The sequence below is a fragment of the Scatophagus argus genome, chromosome 14, assembly GCF_020382885.2.
Source record: "Scatophagus argus isolate fScaArg1 chromosome 14, fScaArg1.pri, whole genome shotgun sequence".
Classification (NCBI taxonomy): domain Eukaryota; kingdom Metazoa; phylum Chordata; class Actinopteri; family Scatophagidae; genus Scatophagus; species Scatophagus argus.
Window position 1 is genome coordinate 16836670 of NC_058506.1, and position 25618 is coordinate 16862287.

Genomic DNA, 25618 nt, shown 5'->3' on the forward strand with positions numbered 1-25618 from the left:
ACAGCTGGAAATGTCCGTGTGCTCCTTGTAATTCATCAGTTCAAGAGCCGCAGTCACATTAAATCCTTTGGTAGAAATTTTGTGCATCAATGCATACTTTAGTGTCAGTTGATAAGCTTTAAGATCCCCAAATTTACATGTGGTCAAACTCCCTCACATTGTCCATTTTAAACTCGTTCAAACTAAAGTTTTTAGCAGCAGCATTTATAGCAGATTTCACATGTTGATCCATTTTGTAGCTGAAATATTTTATCCTGCCCATAAGATGAAGTCCTGCTACCTGCTGAGGTTCAAGTGTTTTGTTTCAGCTGTCCGTGCACAATATACGCTCTAAATGTTCTGTGGTAAGTAAGACAGGGTTTGCATTTTTTCTCCCTCAGTGCGGTGTTTGAATGTGCTCATGTCAGGCTTTGTGGCCAAACGTTTGTCTCCTGGTGGGCCCTACAAACCAGTTGTTGACTGACATTGTATCGCCACTTTTCTGTCAGCCTCACTTGTGCTTTGGTGTCTTCGCTGATTGTTGTCGACACAACCCACTTGAGATCAGATTTCAGCGTCGCTTGATGCTCATCCCGTCTTTCTCCGTTACATTTCAAAGCATGACAGGCTTGCGACAGATGGTGCAATTGAACATCTTGAAAAAAATGTGAGATAGTGATCAGCAAAAAGCATGTAATAAACTAAAGTGTCAGTTAGCAGTAGAAGTCTTTATGTCACAGGCTCTTTGAGATACATGAGAGACACATGAAGTGAAATAGCTCAAAACTAGATGTCAACATTGTGATGGTGAGTGAACCTTCTTCGTCTTTCTTTGACTTGATTCCTCTTAGTCCCAAACTTTCCTGCATATTATATTTAATGGATAAGTAGGGAGAGTGATTATGCTATTAATCATGTGATTGCAGTGCGTGTGCACATCAGTCGTCCCTCATTCTCAAGCAAGATATCAAACCTACCTGCGCTTTCAGTTCATCAACTTAAATGCTCGGCCTGTGAACGCACCGGAACTGTAGCTGCCGGGAAGTTCAAGGTTTTCATGGTGTGATGTGCTCTTGATTTCACAAATGACACTCCAAGGACTTTGAGTCCGCATGCTGATAAAGGTCATCGTTGTCGCTGATGGGGATGCTGTTGACCTGCTGTGCACCAGCTGCAACAACAGTCTTTGTAGAAGACAGCCAGGGTGGACTTGGAGACCTGAATGTGTATGTGCACGTCTGTATATATGTGTGTCCCCGGGGTTTATGTTACTACAGGACAGAGAGTTGGACACCAAACAGGGCCGTAGCCTGTAGAGGAGACAAGGTTCAAACAGCTGAGAAAATGACCCTGTTTACCCGAAATAGTCATGCAAATTTCAGCACACAGCCTGATCTCCACTGTTAAGACCAATGTTCTGCCCTCGCATTTGTGAGGCGTTTGTTGTGTCAGAAACACAAATGATCAAATATGGCTTGAAATCCTTCTTGAGAGACTGAGAGTCTGAATAGAGGCGTTCAGTCTGTGTCCGGTTTCAGGGACGTCGTCTTTAGAGGACTGACTGCTTGTCCAGACTGAGCCTTCAGTCAGTGTACAGTGTACTGAGAATTCACCTCAGCGCCGCCTCAAGTGAAGGATACACTGGTTGTCATCCAAATTAGGGAAAGAGAAGGCTGCATTTCTTCAGAGGGGCATGTCGAATCTGACAGACTTTTCCGTTATGATGTGTTCAGTTCAGAAATAAATGCTCAGTAGGAGACTTCCCCACGTAATGGGACATGGCCACAGTGTACAGTGAGCTAATTGATTCTTAAGACCTTCCACCCAACACTCAATGCTTCTCTGTCTTACTGCAGTCTGACATCACCTTTTACAAGGAAACATTTTCTGTAAATGTTACGCTTGAGCTTTAAGTGAGTCATCAGAGGTTGGCGTTGAGTTTAGAGTCTGATTATGCTCTGGACATTCCCCGCTCTGTGTTGAGTGTTATCTTGTCTATTAGAAGAACACTTGAAGATTTTTTTTTCTTTATTAACAGTCAAATGGGAAGAAGCAGACAAGAGCAAAACAAAGAGAGGGAAAAACAAGACGGTCGGTTCGATACTCCCTTCTCTGTCAGAGTCTAATTACGTGTCTGGCAGACTGAGAGTCTCCTGCTGCTGTAGGGCTATTTCATGGTGGGAGGACAAGGTGCGTTTGCGTGCCTGCGCTCTGGCATTCACCAGTTTGTTTAACCCTGCGGGCTTCACATGAGGGCCCGTTCCTTTCACAAACAGGTGCCAGGAGTGGGTGTCCACTTATGAATCAGCGGAGAGTGATTATTTCCACACGTTGTCACTATTCAACCCACAAACAACTTTGAAAATTTCAAAAATATGCATTTTGCACACTCATGAATGCTGCAGCTAGCATTGCATTGCAGAGATGAGAAATGATGGGATGTAGGACAGGCCAGCTCATTTCACACAGTATAGATCATCAGGATACTCTTGAACTCCTTCATAGAGGCAAAAGATTTTTTTTTTTTTAAACTCTTTCAAGCTTGGGTTAAGCCAAACCCAGTCTCCTGTATCCCAGCTATCCACACAGCTGTGTCAGTAGGTTATGAAATGTGTCTATATTTAGAGCTGGTTGAGTGCTGTTTCCCCCTTCTCTGCCTCCCTTTTCAAACACCAGCTTATCCACTGTGGCTCTGTCATCCCTGCAGCCAGGCCACATTAGCCACTGAACGCAACACAAAAGCACATGCAGTGAACTATGTTAGCTTTAAGTCATCTGCAACAGCCCGCCTCTGATGAAATATCCCCTCGGTGATGTTTTCACTGTGTCCATGTCACGGTTGGTCAGTCGGTCATGTTTCAGCACCGTTTTGACCAGGGCTGTTATACATTCCAATTTAAAACTTTAACCATAAGGCAGAATAGAATGAAGATCAGTCAGATCATCTTCTGGTTTTATCAAAATCCCACCAGTCAGTGTGTCTCTGTAAGGATATCTGCATGTGTCTGCCGAGTTAAACTTTGGTCTGAGATAAAGGTGAATAATTTTCATGAATAGCTTTTTTATCATCAGGCCATACATGCAATATCTACAATCAGATTGTTACTTGTCAAACGAGGTCTACGTTGAGTTCACAGAACTTCTGCACCAGAGGAGATGTAAATGGTGGCTTTTGCTGATGTTTTGTGTGATAGCAAGGAGGTTTGTTTTTATATAACATAGTTCAGCTGTCCGTTTTCTGTTGGCACGACATTGACATTGAAATGAGTTGTGCCGCCTGCCTGGCTGGTGCTTTTGTCATCGATCCCATCAGACCTTTTGATGTAGGATATGTAATGTAATGTGGAAAATGGGGGTGTACGACAGGAAAACATTCACTGGTGCTGTGCAAATCAGTTAAATCTCAATATCAGTATGTAAATGATGAAATCAGATCCGTTCCCAGGTAGGTTTTCGCATACAAGGAATTTGCTTTGGTATTTTGTTACACAACAATAAACCACAATTACCTTGGCTGTGAAGAAATTCTTTGGCACCATAGCAACAAAAGTGTCAAGTGTCACTTTTTTCATCAGGTAAATTTTATCTTTTCAAAAATCGAAATACTGATTTTAATGTAATGATTTTCTAAGCACACACTGACTGAGACTGTAAAATTATGTTACATTACACGATTATATTATATTATATTACATGTCTTCATGTTAAGTACAGAGCTGAATCCCGGATCTGGTTAGCCTAGCTTAACAATAAAGCTGAAAAAGACTCAAAGTAGCTTGCCTGGCTCTGTTCAAAGTAGGGAAAAAAAATATCACCAACAAGTCTAAGGCAGATATATTAATATTCTGTTGATTTTACCCACATAAACAGACATGTAAAAGGTCAGAGAGGCAGAAGTAGGCCACTGAGGACACGTGTAGTCTGCTGTCAGTCATGAAGTACTGTAGAAATCCCTCAAATTGTCGTTTTTACACTATTGTTGTATATGAAGTAAATAATTAGTGAGCTTTTGCTTAGTGTTGAGTGTATTTTTAATTTTGTATAGAACCAGGATAGCTGTTAACCCCTTTTACAGTCTAAGCATTTTTCAGATATATTTACTAAACTATTATATACAATGAGCACATTTAACTAAAACTGCCGAATGAGGTTCAGATCCGATCTAATTCTACAATGTTGTCTTTCTGTTGCCATTTTTTTTTTAACCCTCTTGTTTTACTTCTTTTTAGATGTTCTGCTGTCAAAAAGGTTTCTCTCAGACCTCTCAGTCTCTGCCAAATCTCTGTCTCTGTGCCAGCTTATGTTTTCAATTTGTCACAGTAATTAAGCCTAAGTGTGGGACAAACTCCAGTTGCGCACAGTGGGCCACACAATTCATCTCCGCACAATTATTAATCTCAGGATTAACTTTGACATTAACTGCATTGACCTCTGCACACATGGCACTTAACGGTGATGTTGAACTCCGCCATCATCAAGAGGTTTCTGTTATTTACTCCCATGCTCAACATTTCCCAGCATTTGAGCAGCAGCTCTAATCCCCCAGTAAAGATTACTGGTACTGCAGAAAGAAGGGACAACAGAAAAGAGGAAATGTCTAATCGATGTAGCACAAAAAAATAGAGAAGCAGAGAGTCCTGCGGTATCAAAGAGGTAGTGCTGATTTCGGACACATCACAGGGATGTGTCATGCTGTAGTTTTTCAGTTACAGGTGATGGTTTTTGTCTGAATAGAAACTCGTGTTTAGTTGAATTAAGAGAATTCGGGTATGAGAAGAGTTTGGGAAGGCAGCATCAGGGAATTCACTGTAGAGCAGTAGAAGGTACTGTGCTTCTGACTTCATTCAAGGCAGTGGAGGGTGATGAGCAATAGTTGTAATTCACTATGCAAATGTGATGCCGTGTAGCAGCACTGCTTTACGTGTGTGTGTGTGTGTGTGTGTGTGTGTGTGTGTGTGTGTGAGAGAGAGTGGCAACAGTACTTAGAGGGTCGACATGTGAGCAATGGGGTGATGTTAATGAATGTGTAATTTTAAGACGTGTAATAGTAAAATAAATATCTAAAATATTCATCAATGTTATATTTTCTAATAATATTAAAAAAAAAAACGTAACACCCGATTTCTGCTGACGTGATGTCATTAGCCCATTTGCGTCACCTTTTAGACAACCCATTTAATTCATTAGCTTCATTTGATCTCAAGAGTCAAAGAGTTTCTTGTCTTGTTTCCTGAATTGCCTTTATTTTTTTTTTACTGGTGCTGACAGTTATGCTGCTGGCTTCCTGAAATCTGCCTTCACCCTAGTGCAGCTTCATATGATTCAGCTTCCCTTTCATGAAGTGATAACAGTTCTGCTCGAAATAAAAGGTGAATAAGGAAGTCAATGTTCTCACGGCCTCAGATACTTATAGATACTGTCTTCACTGCCTGTTAGTGGCTGTGGCTTCTCATGCGTGTGTGTGTGTGTATGTGTGTGTGTGGGGCTGAGCAGACAGGAAGTGATTCTCATTGGCTGTGAGCTGCAGCAGTGCCCCTACACCATTCATTTTGGTCAGGTGGTGCTGTCTCTGACTCATTCCTCACGGGAGGGAAGGAAACCCTCCCGCCATCGCTGCAGTTAGCCTTCCCTTCAGATAAATTATGCATCTTATGTTGTGTGTGGGTGTGTGTGTGTGTGGGTGTGTGTTCTATCTACTTTCCAGTCCCACTACTTCTCCCTGCTGTAGTGCGGGTCATCTAATCTGAGCTGCTTTTACAGTAACAGCAAGAATGCGGGGGAGACCCCTCATTCAATTGTTGCTGCGATGTGTTTAAGGTCACAGTATCTGGGAGGTGGGCTGATTAAGGTCAGATGTATTCATAAAACACTTCAATCAGACAAGACTCAAGGCTCAAAACCAGTTTAAACATGACCCTGAGAAATGTGTGGGAGGTTCTAGATTCGTATATCTGTGAGTGGTAAATGTGGGTCTGCACACTCACACATCACATCATCTTTTTATGTCTTAATACTCCTAAAATACAACTCGCCTAGAAAACACTGTGTGATGTTCTCAAGTGTGGGTTTCCTGAGCTACAGGAGTGTGCGAGGCAGACAAACTGTGAAACTTCCGCCCAGTTGCATTTTGTAGGTTTATTATCATCAGCTTGCAGAGCTTAATACATTTAATGTATCTTCATGTATGTGCCATTTTTTTTATATGTCCTCCAGCACACGTCATTTGGTTAATGACTGTGGTAATTAGCTAATGACACATCGTGTTAAACGCAGAACGGCTGCAGTTGAATATTACACAATTATTCCACCAATGTTGATTTCCACTTGTAAGCAAAAAATGTTCTTCTAAAATTAGAAATTAGAAAATGTTTTCTAAGACTACATGCGCCCTTTAGCATAAATATGAAAAAAAAAAAAACAGACAGAAAAAATTAACTTTTTGTGTATTTTAAATATACATAAAATCAACATGTGTGTGTCTTCTGTCTGTCAGAGCTGAGTTCCACCCTGATGGAGAAGATGCAGGCCCGGGAGATGATGAGTGGCCTGAGGATACCGGAGATAGATGAGCTCGGCCAGTTCTTTCGCTCACTGCCGACTTCCACGCTGGTGGGCATCGGTGCCCTGACCGCCATGCTGGCGTATTGGTTGGCCACCAGGCCCCGCCCCATCAAGCCGCCCTGCAGCCTGCTGCACCAGTCTGAGGAGGTGCCTGTAAGATAGAGCACACACCTCACACACGCACAAATAGATTAGATAAGATAAACAAACACACACTTTGCTGCACAAAAGTTGCTCTGTCTACCATCCAGCTGCCAAAATCCAGATGAGAGAAGTGAGAGATGATTAAAAAAATTGCTGACACACTCATTTAGGTCACCTTCATGCACTCACACCAATAATCTTCATGATCAGGATGGAGTGATTTGTGTTTTTTGACCCCTGGGTTTTACCTATTAGGCAACAAACGCGCTGCCCTGACCATGTTAATAAACAGATGAGCAGCCTGAGAGGAAGACCCGACTTTCAATATTTATGCTTTTTCAGAGACATTAGATCTGAGCAGCAATCGGAGATCGGTGCCAGAGGCAGCAAAGGAGGGTTGGACCCCTCGTACACACTCATGCTGTACCTTCAGTGTATATCTTTACTCTCTGATGATAATTAGAATAAAATGTTGTTTCGTATGTTTTCCTCCCTTTAACAGCATCACAAATATTTGCATGAAAGTGACATATTTAATAAAGATGTAGACACAGGGCTAGTAGTCCCTATTAAATCCGTCTGTATGCATCGTGGAGCTTGTTTGACTTAATTTAATGTCAGCCTGCCCTCGACTACACCTGTCCTGGTGTACCTGAACCACCATCCCAGCCACGCAAAACACACCCCCTGTTTGTCAGACAAACACACCACAGGCTTCTCACTGCCAGGTTGCTGTGGCAGTCAGTGTGGAAATTCATTGAAAATACTTTTTTTTTTTTTTTTTTTTATTTGGTAACCTGAGAGGGTGTTTGAAGTAGTAGTACTACAGTCTAACAGAGTGAGATGACTGTGTATTTGACAAGCACACACATGCATGCAGCGACATGCAAATACACTCATGGGTTTCATAACATGTCAGGCTCCATAATCTTTTCAACTTAAATGACTCATTTGCAAGAAACGATTTGCTTTAACTGCTCTTCCCCTTTCTCACAATAAACTGCTGTCATCCAGAATGCAGCAGCAGTGAGAACAAAGAAACACTCAGTTCAACTCACCGGCTCAGATTTTTTATTTATTTATAAGCATCTGTGAGCAAGCAAAAGAGATGGAGAACAAGGAGAACAAATTTAGTCTTTATTCTTCAGGCTTTGGTGCCAATGCCATGTTTATGAACATGTTTGTTTGTTTTTGTATATTTTATTTTTAATTTTGATACCAGCACCCCTGCGTTCAGAGAAAAGGATTTGAAAATGATGTCACAATGTTTCTCAGTGTGTCTCTCTCTCTTTGCATCAGCATGAAGATGGCGGTCGCAGGTCCATGATGGGCGACAGCTCCAAGCTGCTGACTCATTACCATGATGACGCCAAGACCATGTACGAGGTCTTCCAGAGAGGCCTACACATATCTGGTGGGTATGACGTCAAGTGGTAAAATAAGCAATATTCAGTGTTCACCCACACGTACATACGTACAGATGTTCACACTGACGCCTGGTGACTTCAAGCCTGCTGGAATTTCTCGCCTTTTTTCTTTCATCCTAAAATAGAAACATAATATTTGGGTTTTCTGAATGGGTTTAATATCTGTCTATCCAGGCTGTGACAGGGTAGACTGAAAGGAAATAGAACATAAACGTAAAAACACACAACACAGGCTAAAAATCAAATAGATAAAATGTGATGGGAGTAACGAAGGATCCGCAAAGTTATACCGTAAAATGGATCAAATATACAGCATGTGACCTGTAAGTACATTGCTGATATAAGCATATTGCTGTCTGAGTGCAGCTGTGCACACGACCCCTGAATTGTGCTGTGGGTTGTGGGTTGCCAGGTTGAGGTGACAGATGGGTTGAGATTAGTGTGTGTGTAGAGATTGTGTTTCATGAGCAACCTGGCAGCTTGGTGACATCAAACAAACATAAAAAAGTTTCCCAAGAGAAACAACACGAGTGATGTTAAGACATGGTCTTGAAATATGGTACAAACCCAGGAAAAACAGTCGTGTTGGCACATCATCATGAAGTCTTTGTCACAGATACACTAACAAAACCTCATGTGACCATTCAGTTAATAAAATTTCCATGAGGGAACTGATAAATAACAGGATTTTTACGTTTTTATCGTGATTTAAAGGACAATGTGCTCACATTTTACCTCCCAGTACACTGATTTAGCTAAAATCTCGCCAATGAAGCAATTCGTAGAAAATAGATATTATTGTTATTATTCTAGATATTGCTGTATTACTATTATGTTATAGATGTTATTTATAAAAGTATGAAATTTTAGAATTCTCAGTGCAAAGTGTGATTGGATTCAGCACGCATTTACAAAAACATTTGATTGAACCTCTTCTGTCATCACAGACAAGGTGTGCACAGTATGAACACACACACACACACACACTCTGCTATACTGTAAACCTTTGCTCTACATGTCAGTAACCCCGTGGACAGAAATAGCACACAGCCCGTTGTAGCAGTGGTCTGATCATGAAGCATCCTATCATGTCTCAATGGGTGAAGGTAAAATGAGTCCTCTGGTTGCAAAGGAAACCATTAACAACTGTGATGGCATCAGTGCTCAGTACTAAGTGACTGACTCACAACTCAAATTCCTAATAGCACTATAACACACCTGCATCCTCAGAAATGACTCACTTATTGCTTAGTTTGTTGAGGCTGATCACCTCTCAAGAATATTGTATCGGTGTCAGTCAAAATGGATTAGGAGCGAGTGAACGTGAATCAGACTGGTAAAGTCTCAGGCTGGGCAGCCAAACAACTCGCTGCTGAATTCCATAAAGCCGAGACGAACTGCAGTTCATCACGTGCATCCTCTTTCACATTGTTTTCACATTGTCGTTTGAAACATTCTTATGAAAAATATACGTAGTTTTCGCTTCGTCATATATTTTAAAAAGTAATACTTTGTCTATCTGAGAAATATTTTTGCTAAGTGTTTCATCACAAAGTCGAACTCTCCGGCTCAGACACAAATTTGATGTCTTGCTGTGTGTCCAACAGGTGATGGACCTTGCTTAGGTTCACGGCTCCCTAACCAGCCTTACAAATGGATGTCCTACAAAGAGGTAAGTACCACTCGGGGGGGGGGGGGGACGTCTTATCTCCTTTTCACAGCAGCAGCAGGCAGTCTTAAGAGAAGAGTAGAAGAGGGGACGTCATCATATGTCTTTGCCATGGACCCACGTTTCCTTCATCGTTGAAATCTCAAAAATCAGCATTGCTCGTTGTGAACTTTTTAATGACATGAATCCGCCCATACAGTCAGTGTAACTGGGTTTCTCGACGCTCTGGTTTAGCTCGTTCTTTGTGGCACCACATTTGCTTAACGACCGAGTCTGGCGCGGTCACTGCTTTAACAGCCAGCCTAAAGAAAAGTTAAAATGTGAGCATCGCTGGATGTCAGTCGAGTTTTTAGGAAAAGATCAGTATGAAAATTAGATTATAGGAAAAATTTACTGAGAGGTTAAAACCTGTCTAGTTTACTAGACATGCATGTGATATAGTCTATATGCAAGTAGGGCTGCGAGTACTGCTCATTTTCATTATGAATACAAGTAGTGAAATATGCAGATCAAAATAACAGACTAAAACACAGAGAGGCTGAAACGAGGAAATCTTAGCAGTTATAAATAAATTTAAAAAAAACTAAACTAAACTGAATGACTAGAGGAATAATTGTTTCACCTGAATTGGTTGTGTCTTTTATTAAAACCAGACCACATATTAATGTTTACCAACAATTCTTTAATATCTGCAAACTAAATGTGAGCACGATGGCTTTACGTTGACCTCACAGGTTGACTACACAGCAACGTGATTCAGTTACACATAGGACATATATGACTTATTAAAGTTTTGCATTGCAAAATGTATTCCTTGAAACCCTTACTGTAATCTCTGGCTGCTCCTACTTGAATTTTCCGATTTCCGTTGAGGCAGTTTCAGGTTTCAACAAGTCCATGGACATGTGAGATAACCTGTGATGTTTTGGAAAGTTATTGTACTGGTGGTGGTTGGAAAGAATTTAGACAAGTGATGTAGAAATCTACTGTAAGGCAATTCATTGATGACGTCATGTTTTTTTAGTGGAGACTGCTGGGTGGAATTTAATTACACTGTATTTCCAGGAAAGCCACACATGTCCAGGTTTCAAAATAGAGTGCAGTCTTTTCAATCACTTCTGCTGAAGTGTGCATGTGAAATTTGTTATGTAACTTTATTTGCTGTCTGTACGCAGTAGAGTAATTCCTCTTGTCTTTCTCATGTCTTTCACAATCGCAGCCACTTGAAAAATAAGATTTTGGCAATTCAGCAATTTACAAAATAGAAAAGTCATGCATTTCTCCAGAGATGAAAGCCTTAGATGTTTTCAAACTTATTTAAAGTTGAGCAGATGACCTTTGATTGTTATTGTGATTCATAGCTCATTTATGGCAGAAAATAAACACGCTATCCTCAACACAAACACAAATTTTTTCCAAGCTAAAGTCTTTTTTCAGATGAATGGCATCAGACTCAGTAAGCCAAGACACAAACACTAACAAGCTCCCTTCTGTACCTGTTTCCCAAGACAATGAAAGGCAGAAAGAAGTGAAAGAAAATGTATTGTTCATGTTGAGTAGTAATAGAAGTAATAGTAGAAGTAATATCTAATCCTGGGTTACTAGTGTAGCATTTGTTTTGTTTTGTTCCTCCTGGTCCAATCAGCTGCTGTCCCACTCTGCAGGTGACGGCACGAGCTGAGCATCTGGGTTCAGGTCTTTTGCACCAGGGCTGCCAGCCCAACCCAAACCAGTTCATTGGAGTGTTCGCCCAGAACAGGCCGGAGGTGAATCTCACTCGCTCTGTCCCTTAACTATTCACGCTTCCTCTTGGGCTTTGTCTGTGTGCTCTTCACATCCATTCCGCTTCACTCTGTCACACACAATGACTCTGACAAGATGCATGTAAACCATTTAATAGATGCAGCCCACTGATGTAAATGCACACACGCGCACATGCACACATACGTTTAAAACTGTACACGATTGTGTAAGCATGGGGATCCTGTCTCCGTTTTATAGACAAAACTTTTCTGTGTTGAAATGTGCTGGCTTAAAATGATATTGGCAAGTAAAAATGCAACATAAATATAGTAGGAGAAGTGTGTGTTTGACCCCTGTCTTGTGTGTGTGTGTGTGATTTTAGTGGATCATCTCAGAGCTGGCTTGCTACACCTACTCCATGGTTGTCGTTCCCCTTTATGACACACTGGGTCCAGATGCCATACGGTTCATCATTAACACTGGTAAGAGGACACTCTGTTTGTTTGTCTGTGTGTAATGTGTCACACATCACAAACAAAAACAAGTGGCAGCCACACACACACACACACACACCCTGCTGAATCTTGAGTTTGAGATGTAAACATGATGTGTAACCCTCTGTTCGTTGAGAAATAAATCAAGAATCCTTCAGCTGAATAATGAAGTGGGTGGTAAGCCTCAAATCTACTAACTGAACCAAACATAATCAGAAATAGGTCACCCAAGATTTTGAAAAAAATCTCAAAATCCAAAAAAACTAGAAATTTGATCAATTTGTTTTGTTTTGTTCCGTTTTGTTTCTTATTCTGCTGATAATCACACAGGAGTGTGTGTCTGTGCTCTTGTGTGCTTGTGTTATTTCAGCTGACATCTCCACAGTCATCTGTGACAAAGTCGACAAAGCTCAGGTGCTTCTGGGTAATGTGGAGCGGTTGGAGACTCCGGGCCTGCGAAGAATCATCCTGATGGATGCCTTTGACATTGCCCTCGTGGAGCGCGGCAAGGGCTGTGGCGTCCATGTGCAGGCCATGCAGGAAGTCGAGGTATGATCGGATGGAAATAAAATCACCAAAAGCTACAAAGAATCTTCTGTTGATTCAGTGCAAGTAATTCAATATATATATTATGAATAACTTATACTGATGGTTGTCAACACCAGTATAAGCAGACATACACTTAACAAATATTTAATGTAATTACAAGCATGATACTTTGACCTCTTTTCCATCCCAGTTTCATGCTGAAGACTGTGTTTAACTCCAACATCCTTGATTTAACCAGCAGTGTAACAGCAGTCCATTAACAATGCTACCAGACAAGACAAGACAACTTTATTTGTATAGCCCATTTTTACAAGCAGTTTGTCTCAAAGGGCTTTACATGACATCACAGCTACATCCTCTGCCCTTCGACCCTCACATCGACTACGGAAAAACTCCCAGAAACACCTTTAACTACACTGATGACTGCTGCAACATCATTCTTTTTTATAGTCTGCTGACAGTTGAGTCTCGTCTATGCACAAGCAAGAAGAGTCAGTCAAAACAAGCTGATTTAATCAGCGCACGATCAGAATATAAGTCATTTGTTGCGCATTTTAGATGAGATCGTTATCTGCTCTTTTCTGCAGAATGGGACGGATGTAGACAAAAAAAATAAGTGAATATAAATCACACGTAGACATCAGAAATTGCATAACGTTTGTCTGAAGTAGGCATTTACAGTAATTTCACTGCCCTTTGCATTCCCGCAACTGTTATTGCTTTATTAGCGCAATCACAACAGATACGTGTGTAAAACTGGTCCAGCAGATCATCTATCACAAAGACATATTTAAGATACATGCATATTTCGTAAGAGCGAGAAAAGGAGAAAAACATTTGGCATGTTTGAATAGAAATACTCAAAGGTTTTATAGCACAGCAAAGGCATTCTTTTGAGTTGTAGAAACCCAAGACAACTACAGGAAAGTATTCTGAACTCACATTTGCACATTTTTGTGTGATGATCAGCCTTCATAGGAGTGCTTCGAGTTTGTCAGCGTGGTAGATGCCCAACCCTTGTGATTTACCACGTGATTTCAAAGAAATGAGGACTTACTGCAAGTAAACTGGTGAACACTGACTGACAATCACAAATTATTATTATTATTTTACATAATTTGCTGCTGAATGATGTTGCTGAAGACCCCAAGGGTCTTGACAATGTTATATTTCTAAACATGATTTTCTGGGCGTGTTTGCTTTCCATCAGCATAGAACCACAAATGTTTGGCCTTGGGTAACAAGATGGTGAAACAGACATGCTCTGGCCTAGTTTGACCTCCTTGGTTTAGGAAATGCACTGATGGAACTCTTAAGGCTCTAAACCCATGTCTAATAATATAATTTTAAGGTGATTAATGCTGTGCTATCTTGTTTTTTTTCTGACAGGCTCTGGGCAGAGAGCACTACAGAAACCCTATAGTAAGTACCATTTCAAAATTCCACCACTTCACAAGGGGAAAGATTTTTATTTGGCAATGTGAGCGGTTTGGCTTTGACTTTGTCAGTTTGTTGGTTGGTCCACTGCTTCAGTCCGGACTGAAATATCTCAATGCTTATCGGGAAATGTTTGCATGCTAACACTGTAAATATTAGCCTCCCGGATGTTAGCATTGTCGTTGTGAGCATCAGGAGCCTCACAGAGCTGCTAGCATAGGTGTAGCATTTTCCTGCTATTTGACTGAAAATGAAGTCACTTTGGTATGAATATGAACAGCACATGTAATTGAACTATGTAATAGCCTGTTTGGCTGTTACCATAACAGTATGTGATACTCTCTTATGAATGAGTAAACAAATATCTTATCTTTCTTATTATCTTTGTATATCTCATTATTATGCCTATTTGTAAATAGTTGCTATTTGTTGTTGTTTGCAAACTGTCCTGTGTGCTGCTTCTACTTTTATAAGCTGCTGGAAATTCAATTTCCCTGAGGGAGTCATCCCAAAGTGATCAATAAAGTGAAGTCTAAGTCTATATAAATAACTCTAGCAAAGTAACCTGCTCTGCTGCTGAATGCTTTTGCATTTCCTGCATTTTTTTTGCATATCTGTAGCCTAATGTGACAAACCTTTTGGTATTTACTCTTAAAGCACAATGACAGTTCAGCCCCACCCTTCATCCTGGGTATCAGCCAGATAAGATGGCATTTACTCTTTTGAAAACCACTGAGAGAATAACTTTAATTGCTCAAGGTGACAGCATTTTGGCAACGTGCATCTGTTGGCTGGACGTACTACTGCTGGCATGATGCCACTGACTAGAAAAACAGCCATGTAAACTCTCTCAACCTTCCTTCATCTATATGACGTATAATGGTACAGGTTGCTGTTGAGAGGGGCAGAAGAAGCAAACGCTCATCTCTTGATATGTTACGTGTCAGCCTTTCAGCCATTGTCTGACTGATGCCATTATTTCTCCACAGCCACCACTACCAGATGACCTTTCCATCGTCTGTTTTACCAGTGGGACCACAGGTAATAATTGTGTAAATTGTGTGAGTAATAAGCATTATCTGCATGCACACATAAGTCACTCGTGGATGATGCAGGCAAAAATGTAGTCGGTCGGCTTTTCTCTTAATTCCCGGAAAAGTTACTATTAGCGCTTGAATACCTGTTATTTTACAGCTTGTTAACAGCAGAGCTAATCACACATGTTTATATTTTAATGAGAAATAAGATAAGACAAGTCATGATAAAATAGAAAATTAGATTTGATATCTAAAAATGCACAATTTAGGTGCAAATTTAAATTCTTTTGTTAAATGGTTCTAAATCTCTATAATGATGAGTGTGCATGCAAATCATTTCTCATACTGCACCATACCAAGCAACACCTGTTCCTGAAAAGACAATTATAACAAAAAAAAACAACTGGACATTAAAGTGGTGAGATACTAAACTGAGTACAGCAAGAGATAATACAGCATACTTTTACTTACAGAAAAAAAGCTGTCTAAGCAAAAGATGTTTTGCAGAGTTCAACAAGTTCAACAGGACAACCTGCAGCTGACACACCCATTCCAGTCACAATATAACGTAATAACAATAACAATCGCCACTGATCTCCTTGCCAGTCATAAAGCTATGAAATGGCAGCTGTTGTTCAGATGAACAACATGCATTCATAAAGAAGAAAGTTACGAACTGTCTGACACTAATCAGTCTGTTCACTGATGAAACTGTGTGTTGGCTGCAGCATCATTCACAAGCCATTTGCTTTCCAGCTGTTGACCCTCATGTGACTCAGCGGACACAGTATGTCCTTCATAGAAGTATTTGAATTGGGCCAGCGTAGTAGGGCCCCAGCCCTTCTGGTTTGCCACATGACTTGAAAGAAATGAGAGGACTTACTGCAAGTGCTGTTAAACACAGACAAATTCAGCAGCTATGGTTACATAAATGCCATGGGGCTTCACAGTTTTGTGTTTCTAGAAGTGGCTCACTGGGAATGTTTGCTTTCCATGTTTTGCAGAAGTTAGTTAACAGGTTGGACAGGACAACCTGGTGACGACACACCTATTCCAGTCATAACATAACTAAATACCTTTGCAGGTCAAACCTGTGATAGGACAGCTGGTGGTCATTTGAACCACATGCATTCATTATGAACAAAGTTCCAAATTATCACTGATAAAACATATGTTAGCTGCAGCGTCAATCACAAGCTCTTTGCTTTTCAGCTGTTGACCCCAGTGTGCCAGCTCAAACTAGGATCACCCACAACCTCTCATGGCAAAGATATTGATGAAACATTTAATCAAAAATAGTGATAAAATCAAGTGGCTCACTGTTCAAGCATGCAGTTTAAAGTGATCGTTATATAAATTAGTACTATGATTATTTTTTTCAAGTGTCGGGCTTTTGTTGTAAAACAAAAAAAGGTTTTGGCAGAAAAGGAATGGTGATGATTATTATTTTGATATAACAAAGTTGGTCGTTGCTTAATGCTTAATGCATGTAATGCATTTTAATTTTCTTATGCCTGATGCCTGCTCCAATGTTTTTTCCCATGTACAACAGGGAATCTTTGTATTTGCTGACGTTATGCTGATTTTTTGACCTCAACATCAATCCAATACTCACAGGGAGACAAGGAGAGTATTTACCGTAAATGAACCCAGTTTCTTCACAGCTGCAGGGTGACCTAATAGCGAGAGGTTTTGCATATGCTGAAATGCCAAAGGGCGGCACATTCATCTGAGTGGGGAGGTGCCACTGAGTTTTTGGGAGGTCCTATCCCACAGCAGCAGCAGCAGCCTCTGAACTTAGCAAGGAAAGTCATGTGAGGACAAGCTGGTGTCAATTTACAAAGTGACACCAGCTGCAGCTGCTCTGTTCAGTCCGTTCAAAACGCTGCCACCTGCTGGCTGTACAGAGAGACGTGCAGCCATGACAACATGGGGTTAAATTTCCACAATCGTCTCTCATTTCTCGAGAATTCCCTCCGCCGTCGTTGCAACATCCCTTAGGTTTGAACCTAAAACATTACTCAGTGCAAACAGTGCGAGTCAGATGACACATCTGGAAAGAGGAACGCTTAATTTAAGAGTCCTTGCTTCATACAGACCACTGTGTGTAGACAGGACGGAGGAATGACATTACAGTAACTGAGAAGAAATGTTAATTTTAGCAGGTATAGGAATTTGCAAGAAATAGGAGACCATGATTTCAGTGTTGTTGTTGTTTTCATTGGGGAAAAAGCCATTTTAAATTGCAATTTAAATAATAGTGGCACACTGCTTCAGAAAACTGTGCGATAATTTAAGTGTGACAAATAAAACTTATCTTAAAGTATCTGTAGATTTTAGAGGCAAAGTTACAAAGAGACAAATATTTGCACATTTTAATTTATCACTGGATTTACTGTGGGTGAAAAAAAAGTAAAAAGTGGTCTTTTCAACAGGTATACAACACACAAGTCTCTCTATGGAAAACTCACTAACTACTGAGATACATTATTTTATATATGTTGCTCCCTACACTCCCATCAGTCAGTAGCCAGCAGTGTCTCATCAGTGACAAGCTCCCACACTGACAAATCATTCCTAGATTTTCAAGACATTACATTCATTACATTTGAGTTGAATTCAGAGGAATTTCTTGTAAAACCTTTTGTTGACCCAAAGGATGACTGTGTGATCCTTGGACAGGTGAGGGGAGTTTGGCTATTGTATATCTATTGTCTTTTGTCTGCTTGCACAGGAAACCCGAAAGGAGTCATGCTCACCCATGGGAACGTGGTAGCAGATTTCTCAGGCTTCCTCAAAGTGACAGATGTGAGTGATCTGCTCTTCTTTTGCCCTTTTCCCAAGAAAATATTACCTAGCAATCCCGCAGATATCCTCCCGTCATTTCGTGGGGATCATAATTTGAATGATTTCATGAAAACATCTGACTTTACTAAGTGATTCATCAGTGTAGTTTTACTGCATTTGTGTCTTTTCCCAGCAAACTTCTGTTTTTCATGAAGCCACTGTGTTGGAAAGTTATTTTTTTAAGGTTGTCTGATTGTTTCCTTCTTTCTGTGTCCTGCAGAAAGTCATTTTCCCCAACCAAGATGATTGCCTCATCTCCTTCCTGCCACTGGCTCACATGTTTGAGAGACTCATTGAGGTAAATGGACTGGACTGAGATATATGGCTATAGGAATGCCATAGTTATGAGTTTCAAGATGTTAAGAGGATGGTGGGCGCAGGGAGGAAGGGTGTGTACAGCATGCCTTTGCGGGGGAGGAGGTATTAATTTGAGATAATTTACAGTGTGGGGACCATAAAAAGAGGAAAGAGGGATCTCAGCTCTCACTTTTCTTCTCCTTCTCTTTAGTTTGGGTTCCCAGCTCTAAGGATGAATGCCACACCTGATGAATGCCTTTTACAGCCACTGGTGTGCATGTTGCATCATTTCCTTGAATACTCAAGCACAAACACTTGCACATGTAAAAGTAAATGTGAGAGAACCTTCAATCGTGCACACGAAAAGGATGTTATTGAGAGACAACAGCTTAAGGCAGGGAAATCACTTTAAATTACTATAAAACCGGTTGTCTTCACAGGCAGCCTTTCTCCCATCAGTAGGCTTTTTGCTGTGCATCCAAAGCTGGCACATGTAAGTGTATTCATGCAGTTCAGTTTTTGTTAGACCATTTGGACTGACAGGTTATAAGACATTTGTCCCGACTATGTCTCTGTTTAGTCTACTGTTCAACTATAAAAAAATACCTGAATTTTTAGTCAGAAAGCACAGTATTTCCATGCTTTCCACAGCACTGCAGCCAAATGGATACTTTTTCTTGTCTGCACAGACCCTTCTGTAAAAACACAGTGTATAAAAAAAAAAGTTGTTTGCAAGTCCAACAATTGGGGTTTTGTAGCTGGAACCAAGTTTCCCTTCACCCTGTCTTTTCAATTGCAGAAACCAGCATAACCCTTTACACAGCATCAGGTAGCTAAGAGTATAATGGCTGAATTTGTTCTCTCAGACCACAGCGTTTACCACCGAAAATCCCACCCAAAGCTAAAATTGCTGAGGGATGACAAAATGTCTTTACACCCTGATGAGAACTATTGTTCCCCTCAGGTACAAGGGAAAAAAAAGCACACGCACCCTACAGCGAAATCCACATCAAACAAGGACATAATGGGTAAAGGTGACATCAGACCATTGAAGGGACCCTTGCTGTGTGCGTGCGTGTGTGTGTGTGTGTGTGTGTGTGTGTGTGTACTTAGTCAACTGTCAAAACCACTCTTCAGCAACAATACCCAATCACACAGCACACAGGAAACATCAGCTCGGATGTTCATGACCCAACAGGGCACCTGTTCCAGCTTTTCTTGTTTGTTTTGTTTTTATCATCATACCCAGATGCATTATTAGCCCTAGGGTGACTGTCATTTCACTCCATTCAACTGAATCAAATGAAAACTTTGTTCCTTCACATTCAGGGTTTAATGTTTCACAAGCAGAACAGTTTATATAAACTAAAATGCTTCGCCGCAAAGTAAATCTTTACATACTTGGAGCTCTTTAGCTTCAGTTTTTCATCCACTGTAAGGTTTTAGCTACATGCCAGTGGTTTTCATTGAAGCTCTGACCAAATGTTGACGGCAAACAGAGCTGTTGCCCTCCAGACCTCACACAGTAAATGGAGGTTGTTTTTAACTGAGACTCTATCAAGCTAAAGCTCTGGGTGTTTGCTTATTGAAGTGAATATATATATGTGTGCGTGCGTGTGGGTGTGGGTGTCATGTGCCATGTGTGTATGTGTGCTACCGGTCTGGTTGCATCAGGTTAAACCAGCCTGGTCTCTGCCTGCAGCAGTGTTGCTGGCAGTGTGAGACTCAGACACAGGAAACCACCTAACTTCCCCAAGAAAACAGCGCATCAAATCACACAACAGAACAACTTAAAAAAACAAACTCATTGACTTTTCAAAGACTTTCCAGGTCCAAGTCCCTGAAATTCAAGGACCCAGTGCTTTGAGACACTGATGTAGAATGATTACTGTCACAATGAGAGCCAGCAGGCTTCACAGAAGCTCACAGACAACAGTTTTAAACAGAGAGAGAGAGCGTGTGAACGCTTCTCAGCTTGGCCGTGTTACAAACAAGCCAGTGATTGGACATGTCTTTTGTGAGCCGTGAGTCCTTGAATTGACATTTTCCAGGCCAAGCTGATGAAGGTTCTCATAATGCTAGCTTTCTTGCTTGCTTTAAGCGGCGATAACTTGCATCTTTTGCCTCCAGTCCCTTATGCACGAGACAGCTGCGCTTTCTCGAGACAGGTGGCGCACGCAACAATGACGCAGCTGCAGGAAACGCACCTGCCGCCAGCAGAACATAGTCCATTTACTAACGTCAAGTTAAAAAATGTATACAATTTTGGTTTTAGCAAAAAACATATGTAAATTCAAGCACTTGAAATGACTTGTTTTGACCTTTGGAGTTGAGGTCTGAGGGGATAATACCAGCGATGCCTCACAGAGGCAAAGAAAACAAAAAAAAAAGGCAGACCTCGTGTGACTCTGTGTCCTCAGACGACTTCAGAAACAGGAAGAGGGTCAGGGTGTATTCTTTAACAGCCACTTGACAAAAAAAGGATCTGTGATGAGTTAATCCGCTGTGTGTGGAAGTGTCACAAGCTGCAAATGATTTGTGAACTGGCACAGCTGAACATACACAAATTCTCTTCTCAGATGTCTTTTGTGTTGCACTTATCATTTTGCAGAAGATTCCCCCCCACATTTGCTAAGTGCACGTCAGTTTTATTGTTTTGCTGATCTGCCGGTTCTTGATTTGAGTCAGGATTGACAAAACGTAGTCGGCAGCACCACCCATTTTATTCCTCACCCTGGTGGGTGCAGATTCCTGAGATTGAAATACATAGTAACAGTAAAGAAGTTTCAGTGATTCTTCTGAGTAAATCATTACTGAAAAATGAGTCACTTCTTTTGCTGCTGGCATGAGTCGGTCCCGTAAGTGAGTGCTGCAGTCACCTCTCAAGTGTGTAAGTGCCTCCACATATACAGTAGCCTGCCTTGTTGCAACACAATCAGTAGGCTCAACTCTGTTCAATGCAGTTGACTTCAAAGACCCAAAGGTGTCTACCATCCGGGTTAATTATTACTCTTGTTATTGAAAAGTTATCAAAAATAGAAACTAGTGGTGGAAAGTAGCAGTGTACATTTACTCAAGTACAGCTTTGTTTTTGTTTTTTCAATTTCCACTTCATCCTACTTGTTTTAACCCCGCTATTTATCTGATGGCTGACGGATCCAGTTAAGATTAAGACTTAACATAAAAATGTGTTGGTAAAAGCAAATGGGGCACCTTGGAGCAATTTTCAAAATTATCCAGTATTTCACAAGAAAACAAACTTTACTCCCCCATTTGTCGTCTCGTGACCTCTCAGATTTTTCTCGAACCACTGAACCACTGAATCTGAATTCTTTGTCAATAATACAGTAAAATAGAATTAGTAGTTCGTACTGAAGGACCATTCGCATAACTGATAAAAACAACACGGATGTAGCATTTTCTGATGCAGTTCCCATTTCTGTTCAGTGGTGCAAGATTTGAGAGTGTGGGAACAAGAACCATAACCTTTAATGACTACGATGACTGGTAGATTTCGCATGACTGGCCAAAACAAAAGCTCTTACTCGTGAGTCAGTAATTTAGCTGTTTGTGGCGTATCTGTTCTCCAGTGTGTCCCAGGCAGAGTGTGGTACTAATGGGGCTGCAGCCACTTGAAATCTACCTGGTTATGTAGACAGTTTTAAAAATATAAAGGATTCCTTTTTTATTTTCATTTTGTCCCCAGTGCACTTTGAATTTTTGTTTTGAAAAGTGCATTATAAATAAGGTATACCTCCATGGAAATCTTTCACCTGAGTTTTATAGAAAAACTCCAGTGGTTTAACCCCCAATAATTTCCCCAGTGCCGGACTGATAAAGGATTATCTTGTCTGTCAGTGGTGGGATTTCGTCTGTAAAAGATACCAGGTAGCCAGTAGTGTTAGGTTCACTACATGTGTGTCTGTCTCTGCAGTCTGTGGTGTACTGCCATGGAGGGCGAATCGGGTTCTACCAGGGCGATATCCGCCTCCTCCCAGATGACATGAAGGCCCTGCGGCCGACCATTTTCCCCGTGGTGCCTCGACTGCTCAACCGCATGTACGACAAGGTGAGATGAACAGATGAAGGAAAGACTTTTAAAGAAACTGCTTGTGCTGCTGGCACTGCTGGAGCAGTTAAGCTTGGTTTGTCAATCTAAATGAAATCGGTTGTGAAAACTGACACCTACCCTGGGATTTGTAGTTTGAAAATCGAATTTGGTCTGCCATTGTATGTCATGAGTGGTGTAGCTGTGGTTTACAGATAGATTGAACTATTGCTTACAAATATGTTTAAGACATTCCAAGTGTGGTTTCATCAGAGAGGCATGTTGTGCAATTAAAAGCACATGATATTTGTAATGGAGAACGATGTGGGAAAGAAGAAAACTAACTTTTGTTCTTACACATTGTGACATTACCTGCTTCCTAAGAAAAATCTTTGTCATCCTTGCAGATCTTCAGCCAGGCTAATACCCCGCTTAAGCGCTGGTTGCTCAACTTTGCTGCTAAGAGAAAAGGTGCAGAAGTCAGCAGTGGGATCATTCGCAGTGACAGCATCTGGGACAAAATCTTCTTCAGTAAGATTCAGGTAAAGGCTGTTTCCCCTTCCAGGGCTGTTATTTTCTCTTATTTCTCTGTGTTAATAATGGGCTTCCTCTCTGAACAGGCCAGCCTGGGAGGAAGGTTGAGGATGATTATAACAGGAGCAGCTCCTACCTCGCCCAGTGTCCTGGGATTCCTCAGAGCAGCTCTGGGATGCCAGGTCACATACACACACAAACACACTCACACTTGTGCTTCTATTCTTGTGACTACCCTAATCTCAAACATCACAGCTCCATACCTAACCCAAACCTTCACCAGGTCCTTAACCTAAACCTAGACTGTGAAAACAGTGTGACAGTGTAAAAGGCCTCACTCATAATGATGAACCTACAGAAAATTATCAGCTCAATCTGCAGCTCCCCTCGACTTTATGGAGCTTTACAGTGAGTTTCAGCTCATTGTTTAGCTTCACTGTTTAGGTTGACTCTCACCACTCTTTTTTTTTTCTGTGCCCTGGCTAAGTACCAAATGGCAGACTGACACAGTTAGCAACCAGCTGGTGAACGCAGCGGAGCATTTAGCAGTTAAAACGTCAGCTATTTTCCTCAGGAGTTGGTAGAGACCAAAAATAGAGCTAAAATAGAGTCCATATTGGACTTACATTCATCAAATGGCCAAAAATCTAGCTGACAAATGACTCGTAATGTTGCTCTGTAAGTGCTAGATATGTAAATAAACAACTGTTTATTAACAAGTTTGAAGTTGATGATATGTCAGTGTTCTCAGCTTGTTTTTGCTGCCCTTTTGGCCAACAAAAGTTTGTTTTGGCAGGTTTAACCATAAAACTAAGTCTGAACCATCAAACAGCGCCTTTATGAACTGGGGATCACACAGAATGTCCTCAGTCTCGAGGTTCAAAACTCAAACTGGTCCTCACAAATATAGGAACATGTGCAGATACACATGCCTCTATTAATTAATGCTGACAGACGCAGATACGTGCGTCCACACGTAAATAATAAAAACGCTGTATTGCATGCATGCCATAAATACTTGTTCATTTCCTTTAATGACTGATATACTGCGGGCAGACTGGGATGCCCAAAGGGCTGTATGTGGCCCGTGGGCCGTAACATGCCCAGGTCTGCTCTAAACCATACAGTATGAGGGTGCACTTTTTTTTTTCTCAACACTGTGTGTGTGTGTGTGTGTGTCCATTTGCAGGTTTATGAGGCATACGGCCAGACAGAGTGCACAGCTGGCTGCACTTTCACCACACCTGGAGACTGGACCCCAGGTGAGCGTACGCATTTATGTAACAAGCCTGGTAAAGAGAGGCATGTTCTTATCTCTATCTCTATCCCTGCTCTCTGAACTTGTTTACTTAAGTGGAGACTCAGCTCAAAGGTCTAAAAGTTGAGGCGTGTGTTGGAGTCATGGCCTTAAGGAATAACAGGTTCTCACGCTAGAATTGTGCTACATTGAGGTCAAAGTCAAAAACTGGCACTCTGCACTGGTTCACAGACATTCAGGTAACGACACGGCCGCTCAGACACTCAGGTCTTATGAGCTTTGCTCACATTCGGTGGAAAAATGGGGAAAAAAATAAAGCAGGATGAGAGTGAGGAGAAGGAAGCTGTCATGTCCTGTAGATTGCTGGGGGGAAAAAGGAGTGGCCTGATAGGATAAAACTGATCGACGAGAAAGAGCTATTAAGCCACAGTAATAACACTCATAATCCCTCCTTAGATGACTGCCAACATCAACAGACTGGTTTGAAAAACAAGTAGCTGCCATGACTGCCTGTGTTTACTCTTTAACGCTTCGCATTGTTGTATTAAACCTCTTGGCATCGGTGGTCATTTTTCAAATGACCTTGATGCATTTATATAGACATATTATGACTGTCTGTCTGATTTAGTGTGAAGTGTCCCTCTCTCAGAAGACATTCATCAAAAAATAGATTTTTTAAGAGTTGAACCAAAGTGAACCAGTCACCTTTGTTAGAGAAATTAGTATAAAAATACACATACATGCTACAGATTAAACATAGAGAAACGTACAGATAATTCACAGACATATTTTCACAATTAAGAAAAGCATTTTCAAGTGTGATTGCATATACTTAAGTACCACCTTTGAAAATGTTCACATGAAATAGGAGAAGGTAACTTCATATTTTTTTCTTCTGCCAAGTTCAGCGTTAAAATGACTGACGACACAAAACCTATTAATTTTAAAGACTAAAGAATCCAAATTAATTTAGAAATACAAGATTTTTTTTGGAGTTTCCATCATTGGTTGGCAAAAAGTTGTGCAGTTTTAGCCTAAAACACAAGTGCATTTTGTTTTTGTTGAGTGTGCGTAACTGCCTGAAAACACTAATACAAAAAAAAAAAAAAAAATATGTAAAATGAAATGACGGAAAATCCCTAGAGATCTCAGCACCTGCTCTGGGAGCTCGGTGAACATGCCATCATCTGTTCACTTACATTAGTGTCCTCTGTGTTGACGAAGCTTTAACATGTACTTGTATATAATAGTAATGAGCTGGTAAGCCACAATGAGCACTTTGATCTGTTGTTAAATTCACGGAGTGAATCCACTTAATCCCAGAGCGGAAGATGGCGATCAGGGTGATCACTCAGGATTTTAGTATTCCTGAAAGTCAAAAATAAGCTGTAAAACTCGGACACAACTTAACAGGGGAAAGAATTTCTTTGAGTCATTTTTAATGTTTGTTGTTTGTTGTCCATTACATTGTATTGACTTTTACTTTCCATGAGTAATGGCACTGTGTGACCTTGCAGAAAAAGCATCAACAGCTTTAGAAAAAAATCTCAGCTGTATTGTTTATGCAGAGTTTCAATGATTCTCATCCTAAAAT

General features: G+C 40.9%; 1 protein-coding gene across 4 annotated transcripts in view; it reads left to right on the forward strand.

Annotated features, from left to right (window-relative positions):
- Window positions 1-25618, forward strand: part of acsl6 (acyl-CoA synthetase long chain family member 6) — a 34158-nt gene that overhangs the window by 5897 nt on the left and 2643 nt on the right. For all 4 annotated transcript variants that reach the window (XM_046409903.1, XM_046409900.1, XM_046409902.1 and 1 more), the window contains exons 2-15: window positions 6473-6693; window positions 7984-8098; window positions 9719-9783; window positions 11445-11546; window positions 11906-12005; window positions 12388-12566; window positions 13956-13988; window positions 14993-15044; window positions 17775-17848; window positions 18108-18185; window positions 22119-22253; window positions 22640-22774; window positions 22853-22948; window positions 23956-24028. In XM_046409903.1, the coding sequence (XP_046265859.1) occupies window positions 6490-6693; window positions 7984-8098; window positions 9719-9783; window positions 11445-11546; window positions 11906-12005; window positions 12388-12566; window positions 13956-13988; window positions 14993-15044; window positions 17775-17848; window positions 18108-18185; window positions 22119-22253; window positions 22640-22774; window positions 22853-22948; window positions 23956-24028 (1441 nt within the window). In that variant the 5' untranslated portion in view covers window positions 6473-6489. The remainder of the gene's footprint in view (window positions 1-6472; window positions 6694-7983; window positions 8099-9718; window positions 9784-11444; window positions 11547-11905; window positions 12006-12387; window positions 12567-13955; window positions 13989-14992; window positions 15045-17774; window positions 17849-18107; window positions 18186-22118; window positions 22254-22639; window positions 22775-22852; window positions 22949-23955; window positions 24029-25618) is intronic.